Source organism: Styela clava, chromosome 2 (genome assembly GCF_964204865.1).
Source record: "Styela clava chromosome 2, kaStyClav1.hap1.2, whole genome shotgun sequence".
NCBI classification, from domain to species: Eukaryota; Metazoa; Chordata; class Ascidiacea; order Stolidobranchia; family Styelidae; genus Styela; species Styela clava.
In genome coordinates this window covers 23,712,669-23,734,219 of record NC_135251.1, presented here as the reverse complement: position 1 = coordinate 23,734,219, position 21,551 = coordinate 23,712,669, and the positions used below count along the sequence as shown (strand labels likewise).

The window sequence follows — 21,551 nt, the reverse complement described above, 5'->3', positions numbered from 1 at the left end:
CGACTATTACATTTTTGTGTACATTAATTATATTCGATATTATGATAATCACTGGATAGATTTTTGATTTTTAAGCTTGAAACATCGACAAGCATATACATTATATTATAACCTAGGAATAAGTTTTTCGACTGTTCTTACGTTACATGTCGTCAAATCGTCATGTGCACAGCGGCTATTCAGATCACCGTTTTGTTTGTGAATGAATTACAAATAGCGTAATTTGATTACAAAGTGAGACTCCCGACGTCTATATTCATGTTTGTTTGTTTAGGTTTGTTTCCCTATTCGTGAGTGGAGCGTTTACGTTTGAAAATTATTTTTAGCTATATCAACTTTCCAGTTTGTTTGTCTTAATATTTTCTGTGTATTGTTTTATTTTTTGTTGGTTTGGGGTTTTGTTGTTAGGTTGAGGCACAAATGCGACTACATTCAAATGTTTTTTCATATCGAACGGAGGTGGATTGCTTCTTAAACATTTCTTATTTGATTTATGCATATCTTGTTTCTCACTCACTGCCTTCTTCAAACTGCCGGTTTTGATTGTCGATTTAATTTTTAAGTATATGAGTGTTTTTTATAAGATATATAAACACTGTACTTGGTGAAATAAGTCCAGATAGTATGCGCGTGTTTGGGGCGGTACTCCATTTAGCGACAGATGTTTACAAATTCATTCTAAAGCAAACACAGACTAAAATGGAGGGTGAGAGTATATTATCAATGACATAAAGTTGAGTCAAAATGAGGCAATAACATACTTCACAAACAATAATAACAAACAAAAATATGAAACAAAGTCATTGGCATACGTATCTGTTTCGCGAGAACGTAATACAATTTGCAGTAGAATATTAATAAATTTGTTCATAAATTAATCGTAAATCGCCCATGCTGTAAATAAGATTTTCTGAATAATCCGTGTTGAATTTCTTTTTGCAATTTTTTCACTCTGTCTAGTTTTAGATCAATTTCAATGTCATTGTTGTCAAGTTCCAGATTTTCATACTTCATATTAATTACCATCACTGTGGGGCAGCAAGGAAGAAATCCATCAATTTCATTTAGAATTGGATTTTCAAAAACAGGGATTGATTCTTTCCAAATGCTTGCATGTAGTTTGAACATACAATCGTGGCAGTGGATTCCTGATTCATCATTGTGTTTGCTGTTTATAATAAGTTTTCGGAGTTCCATTCCCCGTTTCGTGTTTTCCACAATGCATCTCTTCAGATTTAATATTTCTGTACGAGCTTTCGATTTTCTTTTGCGCTCTTCTTCTTCAATTTGTGATAGAAGTTTTCTATGCTTTTGGAGTCGATTTTCTTCCAATTCCATTCTCAATTCCACTTTTTTCAATGATGATAAGAGTAGAATCTTTGAATGGTCATCGTCCTTTTTATGCAAATTTGAGGAAACTTTTGATCGGATCCACCGAAACGGGTTTTTCAGTTTTTGTTTCCTTGGCACAGATTCTTTTTTGGGTGAATTTTTTGAAAATACCATTTCATCAAGTCTACTTTTCTCTTGTTTTAATTTCTCCAGAATCTAGGTAAAATTAAATACATGACATAACGATCTGAAAATTTAATGTTATTTAGTGTGTATACATTGACACTTGATCAAGTTTTATATCATTGTCTTCACATCTGGTATATATAAACTCTACTTTGAACCTTCATAAATAAAAAGCATGGATGATTATTGAAGCCAGATAGCCACGTAAATAAAGTATTATTTAATTAAGTAAATAAAAAACTTCATCTCACCCAATAAATACTAGTTTCACTTTCAGATATAAATTCCTCTCTTTGTCGTTGATCCATTTTCTTTAACTTATGATGAATCGACTCAAGGTCATTCTTGAGCTCAAATGCAATGTTTTCCTGAATAATTCAATGTAATCACAATAAATGTAAAATTTATCCGTTTTAATAATACAGTAAGAATCAGAGGAATTCAGTTTGCATTTTGATAGCATTTATATAAAATATAGTATAGCAAGCACAAAATTAGAGCGGTGTTGTTTCCGAGGTATTATTTTTGGAAATTCTCATTTTGTTGAATAAAAGATTTTATTTTTAAATTTACAAACCTCGCAGGAAATAATTCCATTTCCTTTTTCAATATCTTGTGTTTCATCCACTGTGTGAGATTTTGACTCAAATTCATCCTGTTCTCGATTCCCGATGATTTCATCTGATGTCTGTTGTAACAAAAATACGAGGCGTTAATGAATTGCAGGAAAGAAAAATGGCTTTTATTGTTTTATACTTGAGAATGTATGAATCGGTGGTGGGTTATTATTGAGCATTTTTAAGAAATACTTGGTAAAAGTATTATTAGACAGACCAACTTTTTTAATAGTCATCTTCAATTTGAACCTTAATCACTCCAGCAAATAGGGTGGGAGTTGACCTCGATGACCGAATGGTCGTACCGCTACCTCCCGTTCATACCAAAGCAATTTTATTTGTGTTATGTATTTTTTCGTATTGATGACTGTTTGTTGGTTGACAAAATAATAAATCTCTCGCTCTTTCTATTATACATGGATACAAGGTTCAGGTCAGTGCGTCACAGTTCAATCAATAAAATCAAAATTTTAACAAATGGACAAACTTCGTTATACCAATTAGAATATCAAAGTGACGTGTCATGTCATACGTCCATTTCATGAATAAGAAACATAATGAGAAACAGTCTCAATGATTCTCAACACCAACAAAAAATTAGAAATTAATATACTCACGTCATTTTGAACTTTTGTATGAGAATGCTTGTTATTTTCTCGAACACTTTCACTCGATGGATGATAAATCTCAGCGTAATCTTTGAATTTTTTCCTGCGCGAAATTTTCATTTCATCGATGTTTGGTGTGGAAATCGTGTGTGAAGAACCTCCAATTCTGTTATCCTTTAAAAGTGCCATTGTAGTAGTTGGCGTTACGGTAAATGGCTTCACAAAACCCGTCGGATATATCATTTTGTCATTATCATATGACTTGTTGCAACTCTCCGAAAAACACCGATTTTCCATATCTTTATTCTCATTGAGCTCTCCAAACCTTGTCACCGTACTTGACACAACACCACTACTGGCGGTGTCAGATTCATCTTCGAAATCACTCTTTTTGGGAACGCTGGGGATTTTGATGGCGATCGCTTTTCGAATTGGCGAGTTAGGCGCTGGATTGTGTTTTCCATCTCGGGTTCGTTCAATTTTTCTTCCCGCTGAAGGGAATAAAATTCCAGAACATACGGACGGAATGCGCTGTTTACAATTTTTCAATGAACTGTAAAAATTGTGTTGCCCCCCGAATGATTCGATTCTACCGGGAAAACAGTCACGGTATCCATTACTTGAATGGCTCCCAGCTGATGATACTTCATTCAAATAATCGTTTCCGCTAGTCTTTCGTCTTCTCAGGTACTCGGGAATGATTTTTAATTTTTCATGCGAGCCGGGAGAAGTGATACGAGGTTCTTCGTCTTGATACCTGTTGAAATTCACAGAATTATCGTCATCCTCGTCCGACCATTCCATGGATGGGAGGTCGCACTCCGAAAGGCTTTGAGAAACACCAGTGGATATTTCTGAGAGGCACAATGCTGAATACTTAGATTCGTCTGATTGACGGGATGTTGCGGATTCATTGAATTCCGTGTCCTGAGATTGTTCTTGCTCATTCAAGTTCCGGTAATTTGTGCGGTCGCATGGTGATTCTCCCGAAATATTGCTGCCACAACTGCCCGATGCAGTGAAAGAAACTGGAAATGACGATTTACAGACAGGGGAATCCGTATAACATTTGTCAGAGTCCATCATACGAGGTATTTCTACATGCACATGAAGCTTCCCAATCGATGAATTGTCTGATTCATCGGATTTGAATGGTGGTTCGTGCATGGATTTGTTTCCAACACCAGATATTCGCGGAGACTCATTGAAAGTTTTTTCTGCAATTTTCTCTGAATTATCGTTATCAGAAATGTTTGCCTCGTTGGGCAAATCTTTCGTTCTTGAAAACCCGGGTTGAGCGTTTGCGACATTGGCTTGGTTATAGGATACGTCAGCCTTCTTTTCTAAATGTTGCGAACCATATTGTGTGTTAACGTCGCCAATTTGTAGAAACCGGTTTCTTTGGATTATTCTGTTTTTTGAATTGATTCGATGTCTTCGATTTGAAGCCTGTCTGAAATATTTTTTAGCCGATTTCCTCATTCGACTAGTTTGTCGAGATTTTTTATATCTTCGGAAAGATCGACACCAAATACGCACGAATGATCTCAAAATTCGGTAAGATCTCTTTCTGATTTTATACGTCTTTGAGATTTCTGTAGCCTGTGCCCTGATCTCAAAAAGAGCTGCAATTGACATCTTCTTATAATGACGGTTGATAAAAAACCATCTCACCGCTCTTGCCGTCAACGACACGACAAAGAAAAACTTCCAGAAGAACCATTCTTTCAGCTGACAGCATAAATTATGCAACCATCTTCCATCATTGTTGTTAGGGATAGGCGTATTCCATGGCGGGTAAGAGTCAGTTAGATCTCCTAGATTGCTAGGAAAATAATCTGGCTCCTGGCGGAGAGGTGTCATCTTTTCTTGGTGATCAACTCCAAAACGAACCAAAATTCCGCATCCGCAGAGCAAAAGAACGAGCACATAGTGTGAAACATCAATTAAACATTTGAGCCTCCGCCGCAATATAGAGCTAAGGAAGTCAAATATAGACGACATTTTGACCTGTTTTACCAGTTCGAAGTCGCAGAATTATAAAATCTAGAATTTATCACAATTTACTCCATTTATCTCAATTATTGATGTACAATGGTATATATATTATGACGTCACACTATCCTCTGAGTTTTGATTTTTCGTAGCCATTTTTACTAGCAGAACTCGATTTATGAAAAATATGATGAAATGAATACTATTTTAATTTATTGTATACTGTGAAATGTATATATATTTATATTTGTTTAATTAACACTAGTTTCTCTGTTCTTTAGTTGTTGTGGAGAAATACCTACCCTACATTTTGCAGTTGACGGAACAAAAAGTAACTTATCGCCAAATTCTTTGCATTTGTCTTTTTTCGTAGTATACGGTTCACGAGTTTTAGTGCCAAAATAATTACACCAAAAATAATTGTTTCTCGTTATACTCCTTTTTAGAAGTTCAATCAATACTTATCATTAAAACAGTATATAGGAGGGGTTCATGGAGTTTCTTAACGATTTGAGAAAATTATAGTTCGATATCGTAATAAAGTTTTTAAATAGAAACAAGACTTCATGGACGCCCAGTATACAGTGTTTCATTACTTTCTAAAACTTGCAGTGCCGCTAAGAACGACTTTCCCTTAAACGTGCGTTAAGCTGTGACGTTTGTTTTGCCAATGCTACAGGCAGGGTTACAATCCATTTTATTGGAAATTTTCACGAAATTTACATATGGATCGTATTTTTTCGGCCCTGAGTAGCTTCAAGATCGGAATTATCGGCCTCAATTTTCTTACACGTCCTTGACAAATTTCAAAAGTAATATTTTCTTCATCTTCCACAATCTTTAATTATATTTTCTCTTCTACCCGAGGAAAATAAATAACGTATTAAAATATAAGGAAAGTTTCGACTGTGGGATAAAAATGTACAATTGGAATGCAAAGAATGCTTATCCTATGCAAGCCTGAAGTAGAATTTGATCGAAATTGAGCTTGGATTGCTCTCAATATTTATAGATGGAACTGGGTATGCAAAAGTTTTTATCGAATATTACATTTTTGTGTACATTAATTATATTCGATATTATGATAATCACTGGATAGATTTTTGATTTTTAAGCTTGAAACATCGACAAGCATATACATTATATTATAACCTAGGAATAAGTTTTTCGACTGTTCTTACGTTACATGTCGTCAAATCGTCATGTGCACAGCGGCTATTCAGATCACCGTTTTGTTTGTGAATGAATTACAAATAGCGTAATTTGATTACAAAGTGAGACTCCCGACGTCTATATTCATGTTTGTTTGTTTAGGTTTGTTTCCCTATTCGTGAGTGGAGCGTTTACGTTTGAAAATTATTTTTAGCTATATCAACTTTCCAGTTTGTTCGCCTTAATATTTTCTGTGTATTGTTTTATTTTTTGTTGGTTTGGGGTTTTGTTGTTAGGTTGAGGCACAAATGCGACTACATTCAAATGTTTTTTCATATCGAACGGAGGTGGATTGCTTCTTAAACATTTCTTATTTGATTTATGCATATCTTGTTTCTCACTCACTGCCTTCTTCAAACTGCCGGTTTTGATTGTCGATTTATTTTTAAGTATATGAGTGTTTTTTATAAGATATATAAACACTGTACTTGGTGAAATAAGTCCAAATAGTATGCGCGTGTTTGGGGCGGTACTCCATTTAGCGACAGATGTTTACAAATTCATTCTAAAGCAAACACAGACTAAAATGGAGGGTGAGAGTATATTATCAATGACATAAAGTTGAGTCAAAATGAGGCAATAACATACTTCACAAACAATAATAACAAACAAAAATATGAAACAAAGTCATTGGCATACGTATCTGTTTCGCGAGAACATAATACAATTTGCAGTAGAATATTAATAAATTTGTTCATAAATTAATCGTAAATCGCCCATGCTGTAAATAAGATTTTCTGAATAATCCGTGTTGAATTTCTTTTTGCAATTTTTTCACTCTGTCTAGTTTTAGATCAATTTCAATGTCATTGTTGTCAAGTTCCAGATTTTCATACTTCATATTAATTACCATCACTGTGGGGCAGCAAGGAAGAAATCCATCAATTTCATTTAGAATTGGATTTTCAAAAACAGGGATTGATTCTTTCCAAATGCTTGCATGTAGATTGAACATACAATCGTGGCAGTGGATTCCTGATTCATCATTGTGTTTGCTGTTTATAATAAGTTTTCGGAGTTCCATTCCCCGTTTCGTGTTTTCCACAATGCATCTCTTCAGATTTAATATTTCTGTACGAGCTTTCGATTTTCTTTTTCGCTCTTCTTCTTCAATTTGTGATAGAAGTTTTCTATGCTTTTGGAGTCGATTTTCTTCCAATTCCATTCTCAATTCCACTTTTTTCAGTGATGATAAGAGTAGAATCTTTGAATGGTCATCGTCCTTTTTATGCAAATTTGAGGAAACTTTTGATCGGATCCACCGAAACGGATTTTTCAGTTTTTGTTTCCTTGGCACAGATTCTTTTTTGGGTGAATTTTTTGAAAATACCATTTCATCAAGTCTACTTTTCTCTTGTTTTAATTTCTCCAGAATCTAAGAAAAAAAAAAAAATACAGGACATAAAGATCTAAAAATTCAATGTTATTTAGTGTGTAGACATTGACACTTGATCAAGTTTTATATCATTGTCTTCAAATGTTTCACATCTGGTATATCTGGTATGATTATTGAAGCCAGATAGCCACGTAAATAAAGTATTATTTAATTAAGTAAATAAAAAACTTCATCTCACCCAATAAATACTAGTTTCACTTTCAGATATAAATTCCTCTCTTTGTCGTTGATCCATTTTCTTTAACTTATGATGAATCGACTCAAGGTCATTCTTGAGCTCAAATGCAATGTTTTCCTGAATAATTCAATGTAATCACAATAAATATAAAATTTATTCGTTTTAATAATACAGTAGGAATCAGATGAATTCAGTTTGCATTTTAATAGCATTTATATACAATATAGTATAGCAAACACAAAAGTAGAGCGGTATTGTTTCCGAGGTATTATTTTTGGAAATTCTCATTTTGATGAATAGAAGATTTTATTTTTAAATTTACAAACCTCGCAGGAGATAATTTCATTTCCTTTATCAATATATTGTGTTTCATCCACTGTGTGATATTTTGACTCAAATTCATCCTGTTCTCGATTCCCGATGATTTCATCTGATGTCTGTTGTAACAGAATTACGAGGCGTTAATGAATTGCAGGAAAAAAATGGCTTTTATTGTTTTATACTTGAGAATGTATGAATCGGTGGTGGGTTATTATTAAGCATTTTTAAGAAATACTTGGTAAAAGTATTATTAGACAGACCAACTTTTTCAATAGTCATCTTCAATTTGAACCTTAATCACTTCAGCAAATAGGGTGGGAGTTGACCTCGATATGGTCGTATCGCTACCTCCCGTTCATACCAAAGCAATTTTATTTGTGTTATGTATTTTTTCGTATTGATGACTGTTTGTATTTTGGTTGACAAAATAATAAATCTCTTGCTCTTTCTATTATACATGGATACAATGTTCAAGTTAGTGCGTCACAGTTCAATCAATAAAATCAAAATTTAAACAAATGGACAAACTTCGTAATACCAATTAGAATATCAAAGTGACGTGTCATGTCATACGTCCATTTCAGGAATAAGAAACATAATGAGAAACAGTTTCAATGATTCTCAACACCAGAAAAAAATTAGAAATTAATATACTCACGTCATTTTGAACTTTTGTATGCGAATGCTTGTTATTTTCTCGAACACTTTCACTCGATGGATGATAAATCTCAGCGTAGTCTTTGAATTTTTTCCTGCGCGAAATTTTCATTTCATCGATGTTTGGTGTGGAAATCGTGTGTGAAGAACCTCCAATTCTGTTATCCTTTAAAAGTGCCATTGTAGTAGTTGGCGTCACGGTAAATGGCTTCACAAAACCCGTCGGATATATCAGTTTGGCATTATCATATGACTTGTTGCAACTCTCCGAAAAACACTGATTTTCCATATCTTTATTCTCATTGAGCTCTCCAAACCTTGTCACCGTACTTGACACAACACCACTACTGGCGGTGTCAGATTCATATTCGAAATCACTCTTTTTGGGAACGCTGGGGATTTTGATGGCGATCGCTTTTCGAATTGGCGAGTTAGGCGCTGGATTGTGTTTTTCATCTCGGGTTCGTTCAATTTTTCTTCCCACTGAAGGAAATAAAATTCCAGAACATACGGACGGAATGCGCTGTTTACAATTTTTCAATGAACTGGAAAAATTGTGTTGTCCCCCGAATGATTCGATTCTACCGGGAAAACAGTCACGGTATCCATTACTTGAATGGCTCCCAGCTGATGATACTTCATTCAAATAATCGTTTCCGCTAGTCTTTCGTCTTCTCAGGTACTCGGGAATGATTTTTAATTTTTCATGCGAGCCGGGAGAAGTGATACGAGGTTCTTCGTCTTGATACCTGTTGAAATTCACAGAATTATCGTCATCCTTGTCCGACCATTCCATGGATGGGAGGTCGCACTCCGAAAGGCTTTGAGAAACATCAGTGGATAATTCTGAGAGGCACAATGCTGAATACTTAGATTCGTCTGATTGACGGGATGTTGCGGATTCATTGAATTCCGTGTCCTGAGATTGTTCTTGCTCATTCAAGTTCCGGTAATTTGTGCGGTCGCATGGTGATTCTCCCGAAATATTGCTGCCACAACTGCCCGATGCAGTGAAAGAAACTGGACATGACGATTTACAGACAGGGGAATCCGTATTACATTTGTCAGAGTCCATCATACGAGGTATTTCTACATGCACATGAAGCTTCCGAATCGATGAATTGTCTGATTCATCGGATTTGAATGGTGGTTCGTGCATGGATTTGTTTCCAACACCAAATATTCGCGGAGACTCATTGAAATTTTTTTCTGCAATTTTCTCTGAATTATCGTTATCAGAAATGTTTGCCTCGTTGGGCAAATCTTTCGTTCTTGAAAACCCGGGTTGAGCGTTTGCGACATTGGCTTGGTTAAAGGATACGTCAGCCTTCCTTTCTGAATGTTGCAAACCATATTGTGTGTTAACGTCGCCAATTTGTAGAAACCGATTTCTTTGAATTATTCTGTTTTTCGAATTGATTCGATGTCTTCGATTTAAAGCCTGTCTGAAATATTTTTTAGCCGATTTCCTCATTCGACTAGTTTGTCGAGATTTTTTATATTTTCGGAAAGGTCGACACCAAATACGTACGAATGATCTCAAAATCCTGTAAGATCTCCTTCTGATTTTATACGTCTTTGAGATTTCGGCAGCCTGTGCCCTGAGCTCAAAAAGAGCTGCGATTGAAATCTTCTTATAATGACGGTTTATAAAAAACCATCTCACCGCTCTTGCCGTCAACGGCACGACAAAGAAAAACTTCCAGAAGAACCATCCTTTCAGCTGACAGCATAAATTATGCAACCATCTTCCATCATTGTTGTTAGGGATAGGCGTATCCTAGATTGCTAAGAAAATGATCTGGCTCCTGGCGGAGAGATGTTAGATCTCCTAGATTGCTAGGAAAATGATCTGGCTCCTGGCGGAGAGATGTCATCTTTTCTTGGTGATCAACTCCAAAGCGAACCAAAATTCCGCATCCGCAGAGCAGAAGAAGGAGCACATAGTGTGAAACATCAATTAAACATTTGAGCCTTCGCCGCAATATAGAGCTAAGGAAGTCAAATATAGGCGACATTTTGACCTGTTTTACCAGTTCGAAGTTGCAGAATTATAAAATCTAGAATTTACCACGATTTAATACATTTATCTCAATTATTGATAAACAATATACATTATGACGTCACACTACTATCTGGGTTTTGCTTTTTATTTGGCACCGTTATTAGCAGCAATCGATTTCTCGAAAGTATGATAAAATAAATATTCTTTTAATTTTCATTTGTGTACTCTGAATTGTTAAGAGATATTTTTAAAACTCTAGTTTCTTTGTTCTTTAGTTGTTGAAGCGAAATATCCACCTGCAATTTGCAGGTGACGAAACAATAAGGAAATTTTGTCCGAAAGCTTTTCAATCGTATTTTTTCGTATGCGGTTCATGAGTTTTAGTACCAAAAAAATCACACCATAAATAACTGTTGTATTTTTTTCAAGCCCGTACTGAGAATATTCGGAATATAATCAATACATATCACTGAAGCTTTGTATAAGGGGTGTTCATAGAGCTTCTCAACGATTTCAAAAAATTATAATTGGATATTGTAATAAAGTGTTTGATTCGAAACAAGACCTAAATGGACGCCCAGTATATAGTGTTGTAGTGATGCTGCAAGGACAACTTTTCCGCAAACGAGCGTTGAAACGGTGACATTTGTATTGTCAATGCTACGGGACGAGTTCAATCCATTTTATTGTAGCCTACACGAATTGTTCATATGGATCGTTTTCTTTATTTTATCGGCCTCGAGTAATCTCAAGATCGGGATTCTGGATCAGACATATTTCAGAAGTAATATTGACTTTTATTTCCACAATATTTTCACTTCTATCTGAGAAAAACAAATAGCGCATTGCAATTAAACTGTAATTCGATTTTTACATTTAGGGGGACTCCCGCTATCTATATTCAAGTTTATTTGTTTAGGTTTGTTGTGATTTGTTTTCCCTTTCGCGAGTGACAACGTTTTGGACGTTTTAAAATATTTTTAGAATTTGTCAACTTCCCAGTTTCTTCGCTGTAATATTTTTCTGTACATTGTTTTTTACGAATGAATCGAAATAAAATATGTAATGTACATTGTACATACTAGGCACTTTCTTGGATGGACATGGACACTAGTTGGCACTGTAAGGGGAAAAATTATCAATCACCCCGCAGTCATGGTCAGACTTAAAAAAATTATATTATATATAATTATATATATATATATATATATAACTATATAGCTTGATAGATAGAAACTATAAAGCTTGATAGAGGAATTCGTCAAGGAGATCCGTTAAGTTTATTTTTATTTATCATAGCAATTGAACCTCTCCTAATTAAAATTAATTCCCATAAAGAAATTATTGGCTTAAAAATACCACACAACAGAGAAATTAAACACATTAGTTATGCAGACGATGTCACATTGACTCTATGTAACAAAAGCTCTGTATATTCTGCAATGGATTTGATGACAAGATTCAAATTAGCAACTGGAATGAAGTTGAACATAGAGAAGACTAAACTTTTAAAATTAGGAATATGGAGCAATCCTAATTTTTTTTCACAAGTACCTGTTGTCTTGACTTTAAACATACTTGGAGTGGTGGTTTCAAATCATGATACCAGCGATGAAAACTGGCAATACTGTTTAGATACCGGTAATGCAAAAACTGTAATAGATGAACTTTCAAATATTCCATTATCATTAGATGGAAAATGTCTGATAATAAAATTGAAAATTCTACCTTTGTTTTTATACTGTGCAAGATTATATCCCATCCCATTAAAAATTGCAAAACAAGTGAATGAAATTGTAGAAAAGTTTATATTTAATGGCAGAAACATATTGAAATTTGAGACACTGTGCAAAAACAAGGCTGTTGGAGGCTATGACATGATAAATATTCCTTTATTTACTATGTGTTTATATGTAATGGCTGCATTCGACTATTATTGTGATAGGATTAGTAACAAAATTGAGTATTGTAGACAATCAGTATTCAATATTATTGAATATAATATTGGACAACAACTTTGTTTATTACTTAATTTACCGATTAATAATAATGTGACACATGCTTTTTTTCCTTATAAATATTATGGAGAGTTGCTTAATTTTCTTAGACAATATAACATAACCGGGGATGATTTAAAACAAGGAAAACATAGGGTACTATATAATAAAATTGTGAATAAATTGAAGGGCGGAAACAGAATTGTATTTCTTCGTAATGGTACAATTGAAGGAGCCTGCTCTGAAATACATTGTAAGATATTGTCCAATAACATAAAAACTTACAATTTTAAATTAATGTGGGATATTCTTTCTGTTAAAGTAAAGCCCAGAATTAAACATATTTCTGGGAATGATTTATGTGTGTTTTGCACACAAGAACCTGAGTTTGTTTCTCATTTATTTTGGAAATGTCCTTTTACGCAAAATGTTTTTGATTATATTTTTTCTGTTGCATTAAAAATCAATCATTGTGTACTGAATAATAATTACAAGACTTGTATTTTACTAGATTTAACTCACCTATGTTATTCACATTTGTCCAAAATAGAACGGAATGCTATAATATTATTATTTTGCACTGCCAGACACAAAATTTGGCTTGAAAGGAATACAGTAATTTTTCAAAAAGTTAATCCAAATGTTAGCAATGTAATCATGAAAATTAAGAAGTCACTTATAGCAAGAAGAAATATAGAAAAGTTGAGACAATATCCTAATTTTACAAGAGAACTAGATATCATTTATAATAACTTGTGAATTTTTAACGATGTGATATATAGTATCAAAACTAATAGATATTAAAATTTTTTTTTTTAATAATTAATACTAAAAAATATAAATAATGATCAAACATTATGGATTATGGAAATTACATGATGGACATATCAATGGCAATGGGATACTATGGACAATACAATCAATGGACTGTAATGAAATGCTTTGTTATTTTTGTATACTTGGTTATTGTTGTTCATTTATTATTTTATGATTTTTATATATTGCATAAACCACATTGTGGAAACATAAAAAAAAAAAAAAAAAAAAAAAAATAAAAAAATTTTGTTGTGATTGGTTTGCTTTGAAAAAAAAGTCTTGGTCAGTTCTGCAGTTCGATGAAGTTTAATAAAGAAGGGAATAGTTCAAGGGGTACCGTATTACGTTGAATTAAAAATTAATTGATTACCGGTAGTCGTTACTGTACGTTACCAGTGACGGTACATTGGCATATTTAGAAATTGTAAATTTTTTTTCTAATTTTGGATTTTATTGCAAATACCGGTACTGCAGAAGGTGTTATATCAGTTTATGTTGTTACTGCTGTACTGTGTTATGGCTGTATGGGATATTTTATTTATTTGACCTTATGAGCTATGGTGCTACTACCGTATCAATCTATCATAATTCATACGGTACCTTAGTTAAATTCGAGTGTGATTTGTCTTATCTTATCTTTGCATTTTAATCATACCCTTACTGCCGTATGGTTTTAATATTTATAACTTAGGTCTATAACATAAAATTTTTAATAAGTTCTGACAAAATATAATACTGTAATAGTGTAATATGATTATGTATATTGTTATTTTTTCTGCACATTCTGACGGGTCTCATGTAGTTTTGTACCTAACGTACTTTTAGTGGGCATAGAATAAAAGTTATTTGACATGTCAATCTTAACTCCCACCTGACTACGCCATCCGAAAATTATGTCATAGAGCTTGCCAAATATACGTAAGATCGCCTGAAACGGCATAGGCGCCGACGATAAAAAGTGACTGACGTCATCGAGCTCTCTCATACAGTCATATTGGGATCGCTGCTGAAAAAACCAAAGAAATAGCTGTTCGATTTCGGGTGGTCATCTGCGCGTTATGGATGCCACTTCGTATAGTTTGAAGGGCTCTATTACGTCACGTTGTAGTGACGTAATTTTTGAATGGCGTAGTCAGGTGGGGGATAGGATTGACACATGAAAAAATTTTTATGCTACACCCACTACTGCACTAGAAGTACGTTAGGTACGAAACTACATGAGACCCATTCTGACACTGACAAAATCGCTGACGGCGGAAAGTGTCTATTATTCGAAAATCAGTCGAAAAGTTATTTGAATACTTTTTTATGAATACAGTTTCGATGGATTTGGAGTTAGGTTTCAGGTTTAAGTAGATAATATCCCACATGTTAAACTTAAATCTGGTACATGACTTTGTGAATATACCGATAATAGCGCCGTAATCACAGCGAGAGCTGCCATCGGTTCGTTCGTGGCTGGAGCTGCCATAAAGTGGTAAGAACTGCGACTCTTTTGTTTTGGACAACCCTGCCTATAGACACCCCTTTTTCATATTTTTGATATTAATTAGGGTATTGAAGATTTGTAAGGATCTCAAAGAGGCCAAACCACCCTATTGGTTTCCTGTAATTTCACTTTAATGCACGAGTAAGAGTGTAAAAAGGATAGGATTTACATATCAAGGGGAAGAGGAAATTCGATAAGACTGTAAGATGGCCAGTGGTTACTAGTCCATGTCACGTATGGGATTAGTTGGCTAGTTATTTTGTTTTCAGATGCATGACCTTGATTGTGGAAGAACCGTAACCAAGGCAGGGAGTCCAGCAATCCTCTCGCACCTAATCAACTCCCACATGATTGTAACTTGCGAACCGAACAGGATAATCAAGGGGTTCTATGGCAAGTGTAACCCAAATGCTGAGCATGATGCGCCACACTGCTGATCACATAGTTGTTCTCGAATGTTAAAGCGCTACATTGAATTATATCGATTACTTTGGTCAGTTTGTTTTAAATTTTTTTTTTTGATATGTCTTGCTAGACTGTATAGGTGTCATTTTACGTTATTGGTAAAAGTAATGCTGGATGGGCACACTTCATCTTCAACCCCACATGTTACTGTAGATGAAATGGTTGGTAGTGGTGCAAGAAGAAAAGTCTCTAGTCCATTGCATGCTCCAATCAATGAGGATCAATCCAAAACACACACGGCGGAAAATATATCAGTGACGCCATGGACAATTTCTCATTCAGCAATACCAGGAAATAATTTCAAAAAACGTGAAAGGAGGCATATATATCATGACATTGTCCCCCTTAGAAATGATGATAAAAAAAATATTCATGAAGGAGCAGGTCAGAGCTCCAACACTGAAGCACAAGTTGGGAATTGTTTGAATTCTGAGTTGATGTCCAACAAGTCAATAAAGCCTGCTATACCTCCTAAACCAAAATATATTTTGCGTGATAAACGACAAAGACATGTTTATCAGACTATCGATTTGCAGTCAAAACTAAATGGAAGCATTCCCCCACCACTGCCCAATAAGCCTCCAAGATTGCAGTATTTTAATAAGGATGGTGTACCACCTCCACTACCTCCACGAGTCGTAAATGATGAAGCTGTAAAACAACGCTATAAGCTTGATCAGGAATATTTTGAAAATTTACGCAAAAGTGTTGACGAACATTTATTGAATCTGGCAGAGGCAGATGATCTTCCTGTACCTATACAACACAATATTCCCTCTGGTAACACCCATGACACTAGGCGACATAATTATGGTGCACACAGTCCTCCCTTAACCATCAATCCTACTGATTTGACATTTGATACAGCGCTTAGGCGACACTCGCTTCCTCTATATGAATCTATCCCAGATGTGGACAGAAATGCTACAGCACCACCAATCCCGAATAGACCTGTTGTTAGGACATTGTCAAATGAAAATGATACTGAAAACAATGATATAATTCCACATGAGTTGCCTGTTGAAGCGGGAGTAAATACCAACTTACCTCATGCGAAATTGGCAGAAAACTTATTATTGCTCAAAAAATGTGGATGGTATTGGGGAAACATGACATGGCAAGAAGCCGAAGCTCTACTTACACAGAAGGAAGGCGAAGGTAATTTCTCTATTATGATGTCATTGTGCAGTTGTTCTCAAACTATCAAGATTGGTAGCTCCCTCCCAAAGACTCTCACCACTGCATGCTCCCCTGCTCTCCAATGGAAAAGGAGCCCTTTGGGGGCTCACTTTGAGAAACCCTGTCATATTGTTGCATAATTTCATATAGATTTCATTTGCTCTAGTCTAAACTAATAGTGTATGCCAAATTTCATCTCATATATTCAGAATACAAGTTTCTGTAAACAGCAATTTCAAACATTTGACTTATTATTGTAAAACCCTTTTTTATTTAATTAAGTAAGTCTTCTGGTCAAACATATACTTAAGCTAAATATTCAAGGTACTATTTAGTTACTTGTGAATGTAATTAACAAACCTAGCTAACTGGGTTTTGAATCATGTTCTGTATGACTAATACATACAAATTTTCATATTTTGAAGGAGTATTTTTGATGCGTGACAGCCAGAATCCTCTCCATCTTCTAACAATCACTGTGCGTTCAACAACCAACACCGTACATCATATCCGTGTAGAATATTGTGAAGGTTTGAATTTTTTTTAATACTAATAATGAACATTTAATGATTAGTACCGTGAATGCCTGTGATTTCGTTGTTAGTTTCACATGATTTGATTTTTAATATCTTGTGGTTCTTGCAGTGCTTGCAGGGGGTTAAAATATAATTCACATAAATATTGATTATAGGAATAATTATGAATATTTGCTTTTCTAACAAAACTAGTTTCCACAATGAGATCATTTGTAAGATTCTCTCAATGATAAGATTTGAGTAGGCAAATGAAATAATTATGAAAATCTCTGTTAGAAAATTTGCTTTTCTAGCGAAACTAGTTTCCACAATGAGATCATGTTTAGGATTTACTTAATGACAGAATTCAAATAGGCCTATTTGCTAAAACAACATTTTTATATTTGTGCACTGAAAAAATTCGGATCTTTGAAATTATTATGGTTTTTATAATTATAATTTTTTTTACTTAACTATGGCGCAATATCACATATTTTCAGTATTTTAGGTTGAGGATGCACAAAAAATACATTATTCAGTCTTGGCTGGTTAAATGCTATACATGTGCTTTTTCTTTTTTGGATTCTGTTTATTTGTAATTTGATTAGCCTTTGTTTAATTTTGTATCAGGATATACCTTATTACGCTGAAATAAATCGTCGACCAAGTTAATTTCACATTACTAACTCTGGTTTTTGTGCCACATTTCTATTGTTTCATTTTTTAATCACAAGTTGAAAAGTGCATAGCTCAGTATAATGGCTATCATAGATTAGCGAAAACAAGGAAATTTGAGACAGGATGTTATGTCACATGAACATAATATTGCTTAGTTATGCACTCATTAATGTGTCATCGCTAGAATAATTTCATAATATGCAAGTAATTGTAACATGATTTCATACCTCAGGATGTCTGTCGATAATCATACTATAGCCTCCAGCAGTCAATTATAGCACTGAAGAAAGTGTCATTTACAATTATGCTAATAACATGTGTTTGAAGGCAAATCATTCATATTCCCTATTCATAATTATACATTTCATTCACCCTGTGGACGTATTGTCTGTCTTTTGTTCCAAATGGCAAATTTTATATCAAATGGTCATTCAAAACATTAAATCAAATACAAAAATCTACAATGTCAATATTTTCTTGCTTAAATTTTTTTCAAATTAGTGCCTTTTCTAATCAGCTTTATTGCGTTATTTTTAGTATCTATTTTGTAAACATACATCACAAATACAGTTAATGCCAAATACTTCTAATCCTAAAAATGAGTTTTTCTTTGAATTTTTATTTACTTTTAGTAGTTTATGTGTAAAATTAACGGTGTTAATTAGTTACTATCAACATAAACCGTAGTTTCATAGTTGCAAATAGCATCAGTTGATGCAAAACCTATAAAATTTTTGTTAAATTTGCGATAGATTTGAACTACTATTGTTCATTTTAGTATACATATGGTGTATTGTATAGCTTTTGTGTATTGCCACTCTCCAATATTTTTATTTTGTACTCGCAGGAAAATTTCAACTCTATGAACCTGGTCGTGCTGTAAGCCGAAGTGCCGCACAATGTGTTCGCCACTCAAATATTGAACAGTTCATCAAGCTGGCCGTAAAGCACTCTATATCAGGAAGTTTCTTGTATTTCCTCAAACCAAAAAATATGGGCGAACCACCGGTGCAAATAAGGTTGCTAACTATACTGATTGTCAGTTCATGTGTGTGCTTTTGTATGATGTATTTGTAAATAGATGTTATATTACCGAAGTACATATTTTTTACTTTCTGGTTCATTACATATTTATAGCATTACTGGTAATAAATGTTTTTTTACCATAAGCAATTTGCGGTTATGTCTTTATGTGCCGAAAACGTCCTAGCTTGTTATTGTAGGCAATATTCGCTAACTATGTGGACATAATTTGTCATAGCTATGTAATTCATATTGTATTTAAAGACATTCACATGTCAATATTCAAATATTTCGGTATTTATTGCTTTTGCGTTTTATATAAATTAGGACATAGATGCAAGATTGGCAAATTTCACTGGAAAAGCAGTACTTGACAAATGCAATTTTCAGAAAGGCTTTCCAAATATTTTCGATTTTTTTAGGAAACTTTGCTCAAATCAAGGTTACGCGCTGAGTAAATGAGACTGAGGTATGGTGTCAATAGCTACCAAAACTTTTCAATTAATAAGGATTTTGAGCGTTATTAGTAGGTGCAGGATTGGCATAAGATTTGAAACATTTCCGCTTCAGCTTTCATATTCTTTGAGCCTATACGCATTAGGTAACCAACCCATTGTTTATTCTGCTATAAAATTTTCTTTCTTCTAGTTGTGTTTTAATTTTTCTTGTTTGTTAAGTTACTTCCTATTATAATAACGAAAGTGCATATGTTTTCAGGTTATTAACTCCGATTTCGAGGATGTCTAAAATCAAGTCTCTCAAATACATGTGCAGAATGACAATAAGAAATTGTGTTGTTGCGGAATTGATTCCTTCTATTTCTGTTCCACCTAAAATCCAACAGTACTTGATGTCTGGACCGTACTATGACACAGATGAAGACCTCTGAAATAATTTGCTTTAACAACTGAATTATAGTATGTGAAGAATTATGGCTTTGAGAAATTGTTTCTGGAATCATAGAGCAAAATCAGGAATTTGGAATGATATCTCCACCAACAGCTTCAGTGACATACAGATAGAAAAAAATTTAAAAATATATAATAAATTATTACCCTGTTCAAAATGTTCATATGATTGGCCAAAGTGGCATGTTCCTACTACTGCTCATTTCCTACTGCATTTGGGCTAGTAGATTATTGTAAGCTTATCTGATGAAGTAAACCTTAGTATTACAGACTAAAATGTGTAGAAGTGTGAACCACATAAATACTAAATAAATGGTCATGTTGTTTGACATAGGTTATGCAAACAAGCCTTCCAGTCTGAAACTAGGTTATTCAGTCTGATAGTTAAGCTATAACATCTGTATTGAATGGCCCGTCTTTATTTGACTTCCAGAATATAATTTTACGGAAACATTCAAAGTAGCAGTAGTTGAATTTTGATATAGTATTGGTACTAAGTAACCTAATTATTTAGATTTTGACCATTCAAAATAAGGGTCAAAATCGTACTGCCAATTCACAGTTTACAATAAATGAAATCTTGTTTGCCTGTTGTTTTAAACGAAATTTGTCACCACTAACGCCACTTATACGATGGAAAATGAATCTAATTTAACTATTTTTTAATACATTTTGATGCAATGTTGTGTTTAAATATACCTAGATATGTTTTGTAATCTCATTATCCACAAATTTATATTTGTTATATATATTTGTATGTATTCTTTTGTGTGCAATATTGGCATTTTAATTTGTCGTTTTCAGCATTACTCATCTGCTGCTATATAAGAGTTAATGTTTCACAGTGTGTGGTTTGTTGATTCTCACTAATAAATATATATTGTGCATCAATGTATGGCGTTTATTGAAACTTCAATTTGTACCAACTTTTTTTTTTAGGAGTAGATAGCTCTCCATATTTAACGCAGATAGTCGTAGAATTGTTCGGCAACAACAGTACATTCCAATTCACATTTGTTTAGGATAGGATTTCCATGTTTATCTGGGGGGAGGAAAGCCGACAAGACGGCGTAACCATAAGGCGAATCACGGCCTCGTCCGAAGCTTTTCTGGAATAGCGCAGCGACGAAGACAGATGGAGAAGTGCATTCTATCTGGTTTTATACCGTAGCTCGATGTCTGTAAATGATGATCAGCATATTTTGATCAGACATTCAGCATCCTTTTACATTGGTGTACGTCTGCGTAACGTCTTCGTTTGTATATTCAAAGGTACCGTAATCGACACGATGGTATTTTTTATGGTATTCACCAGTCCATGGTGCAGAGATCAGAAACCGTGAATCACTCTCCAGCTATCTTCTTGCAGACTCCGCATGGAATCAACGAATAACACTAGATAGCAATCAGAGACCGCCGGCTTATCGATCTTTGCACGTAAACGCCCCACATCACGGATAGGGCATTGTTGGCACACAATCGTTCGCAGCAACGAAAATTAGGGGAACCCCCAAAACAGAAACTGCGGTTTCGATTCATTCGCTCTGACTCAATAGCGACACCGCGTGTCCCATCATTAATTGATCAATAACTCTAAATATACGACATAATTCATCCATACTCAATAGGCTTCTGGTTCAAGATATGATTAATGCACATACAAAACTTGAAGCAGATTCAACCTCGCTTTCGTGAGATATCGCGTAACATACGAAAGTGTCTAACAGACGAATACCTATCAACATACTTACCGATTGAGATCGATGAGTAATAACTACTATCTCTGGAAGGGGACTCGACTATTAATTTAAAGAAAAGACTTAACTTCAACGTTCACAAAAAAGGAATGTTATAAAAATGTCGATTTTCTAAATCCCGTACCTGTTTTTCTATACCATATATGTCTAAGTTTGGTACAATACTCCAAGTAAGCTACCAGTCAATTTGAGCAAAAAGCATGGATTCAGCTCCACA

General features: G+C 34.3%; 3 protein-coding genes across 3 annotated transcripts; 1 reads left to right on the top strand and 2 right to left on the bottom strand.

Annotated features, from left to right (window-relative positions):
* Positions 1 to 739: 739 nt before the first annotated feature.
* Positions 740 to 4,766, bottom strand: LOC120336368 (uncharacterized). Its single transcript, XM_078110096.1, has 4 exons — positions 2,753 to 4,766; positions 2,096 to 2,206; positions 1,770 to 1,886; positions 740 to 1,548 (listed from the first exon to the last, which is right to left on the bottom strand). Exons 1-4 carry the CDS (start codon positions 4,745 to 4,747, stop codon positions 868 to 870), a joined length of 2,904 nt encoding a protein of 967 aa, XP_077966222.1. The 5' UTR covers positions 4,748 to 4,766; the 3' UTR covers positions 740 to 867.
* A 1,863-nt stretch (positions 4,767 to 6,629) lies between these two features.
* Positions 6,630 to 10,275, bottom strand: LOC120335345 (uncharacterized). The gene is made up of 4 exons (XM_039402839.2): positions 8,504 to 10,275; positions 7,851 to 7,961; positions 7,525 to 7,641; positions 6,630 to 7,325 (listed from the first exon to the last, which is right to left on the bottom strand). The coding sequence occupies exons 1-4, from the start codon at positions 9,974 to 9,976 to the stop codon at positions 6,645 to 6,647; spliced, it is 2,382 nt and encodes a 793-aa protein (XP_039258773.2). The 5' UTR covers positions 9,977 to 10,275; the 3' UTR covers positions 6,630 to 6,644.
* Positions 10,276 to 15,357: 5,082 nt separating this feature from the next.
* LOC120336464 (uncharacterized) lies at positions 15,358 to 20,468 on the top strand. The gene is made up of 4 exons (XM_039404147.2): positions 15,358 to 16,432; positions 16,879 to 16,983; positions 18,494 to 18,665; positions 19,387 to 20,468. Exons 1-4 carry the CDS (start codon positions 15,382 to 15,384, stop codon positions 19,556 to 19,558), a joined length of 1,500 nt encoding a protein of 499 aa, XP_039260081.2. The 5' UTR covers positions 15,358 to 15,381; the 3' UTR covers positions 19,559 to 20,468.
* Positions 20,469 to 21,551: the final 1,083 nt, after the last annotated feature.

Excerpts from the sequence above, each read along its gene's own strand:
- LOC120335345 (XM_039402839.2), bottom strand. The coding sequence starts at position 9,976 with ATGAGGAAATCGGCTAAAAAATATTTCAGACAGGCTTTAAATCGAAGA. Across the intron at positions 7,962-8,503 it reads ATACAAAAGTTCAAAATGAC|ACATCAGATGAAATCATCGG; the intron begins GTGAGTATATTA and ends CTGTTACAACAG. Across the intron at positions 7,326-7,524 it reads GTGAAACTAGTATTTATTGG|ATTCTGGAGAAATTAAAACA; the intron begins GTGAGATGAAGT and ends TTTTTTTCTTAG.
- LOC120336368 (XM_078110096.1), bottom strand. The coding sequence starts at position 4,747 with ATGTCGTCTATATTTGACTTCCTTAGCTCTATATTGCGGCGGAGGCTC. Across the intron at positions 2,207-2,752 it reads ATACAAAAGTTCAAAATGAC|ACATCAGATGAAATCATCGG; the intron begins GTGAGTATATTA and ends TTGTTACAACAG. Across the intron at positions 1,549-1,769 it reads GTGAAACTAGTATTTATTGG|ATTCTGGAGAAATTAAAACA; the intron begins GTGAGATGAAGT and ends AATTTTACCTAG.
- LOC120336464 (XM_039404147.2), top strand. The coding sequence starts at position 15,382 with ATGCTGGATGGGCACACTTCATCTTCAACCCCACATGTTACTGTAGAT. Across the intron at positions 16,433-16,878 it reads TACACAGAAGGAAGGCGAAG|GAGTATTTTTGATGCGTGAC; the intron begins GTAATTTCTCTA and ends CATATTTTGAAG. Across the intron at positions 16,984-18,493 it reads CCGTGTAGAATATTGTGAAG|GAAAATTTCAACTCTATGAA; the intron begins GTTTGAATTTTT and ends TTGTACTCGCAG.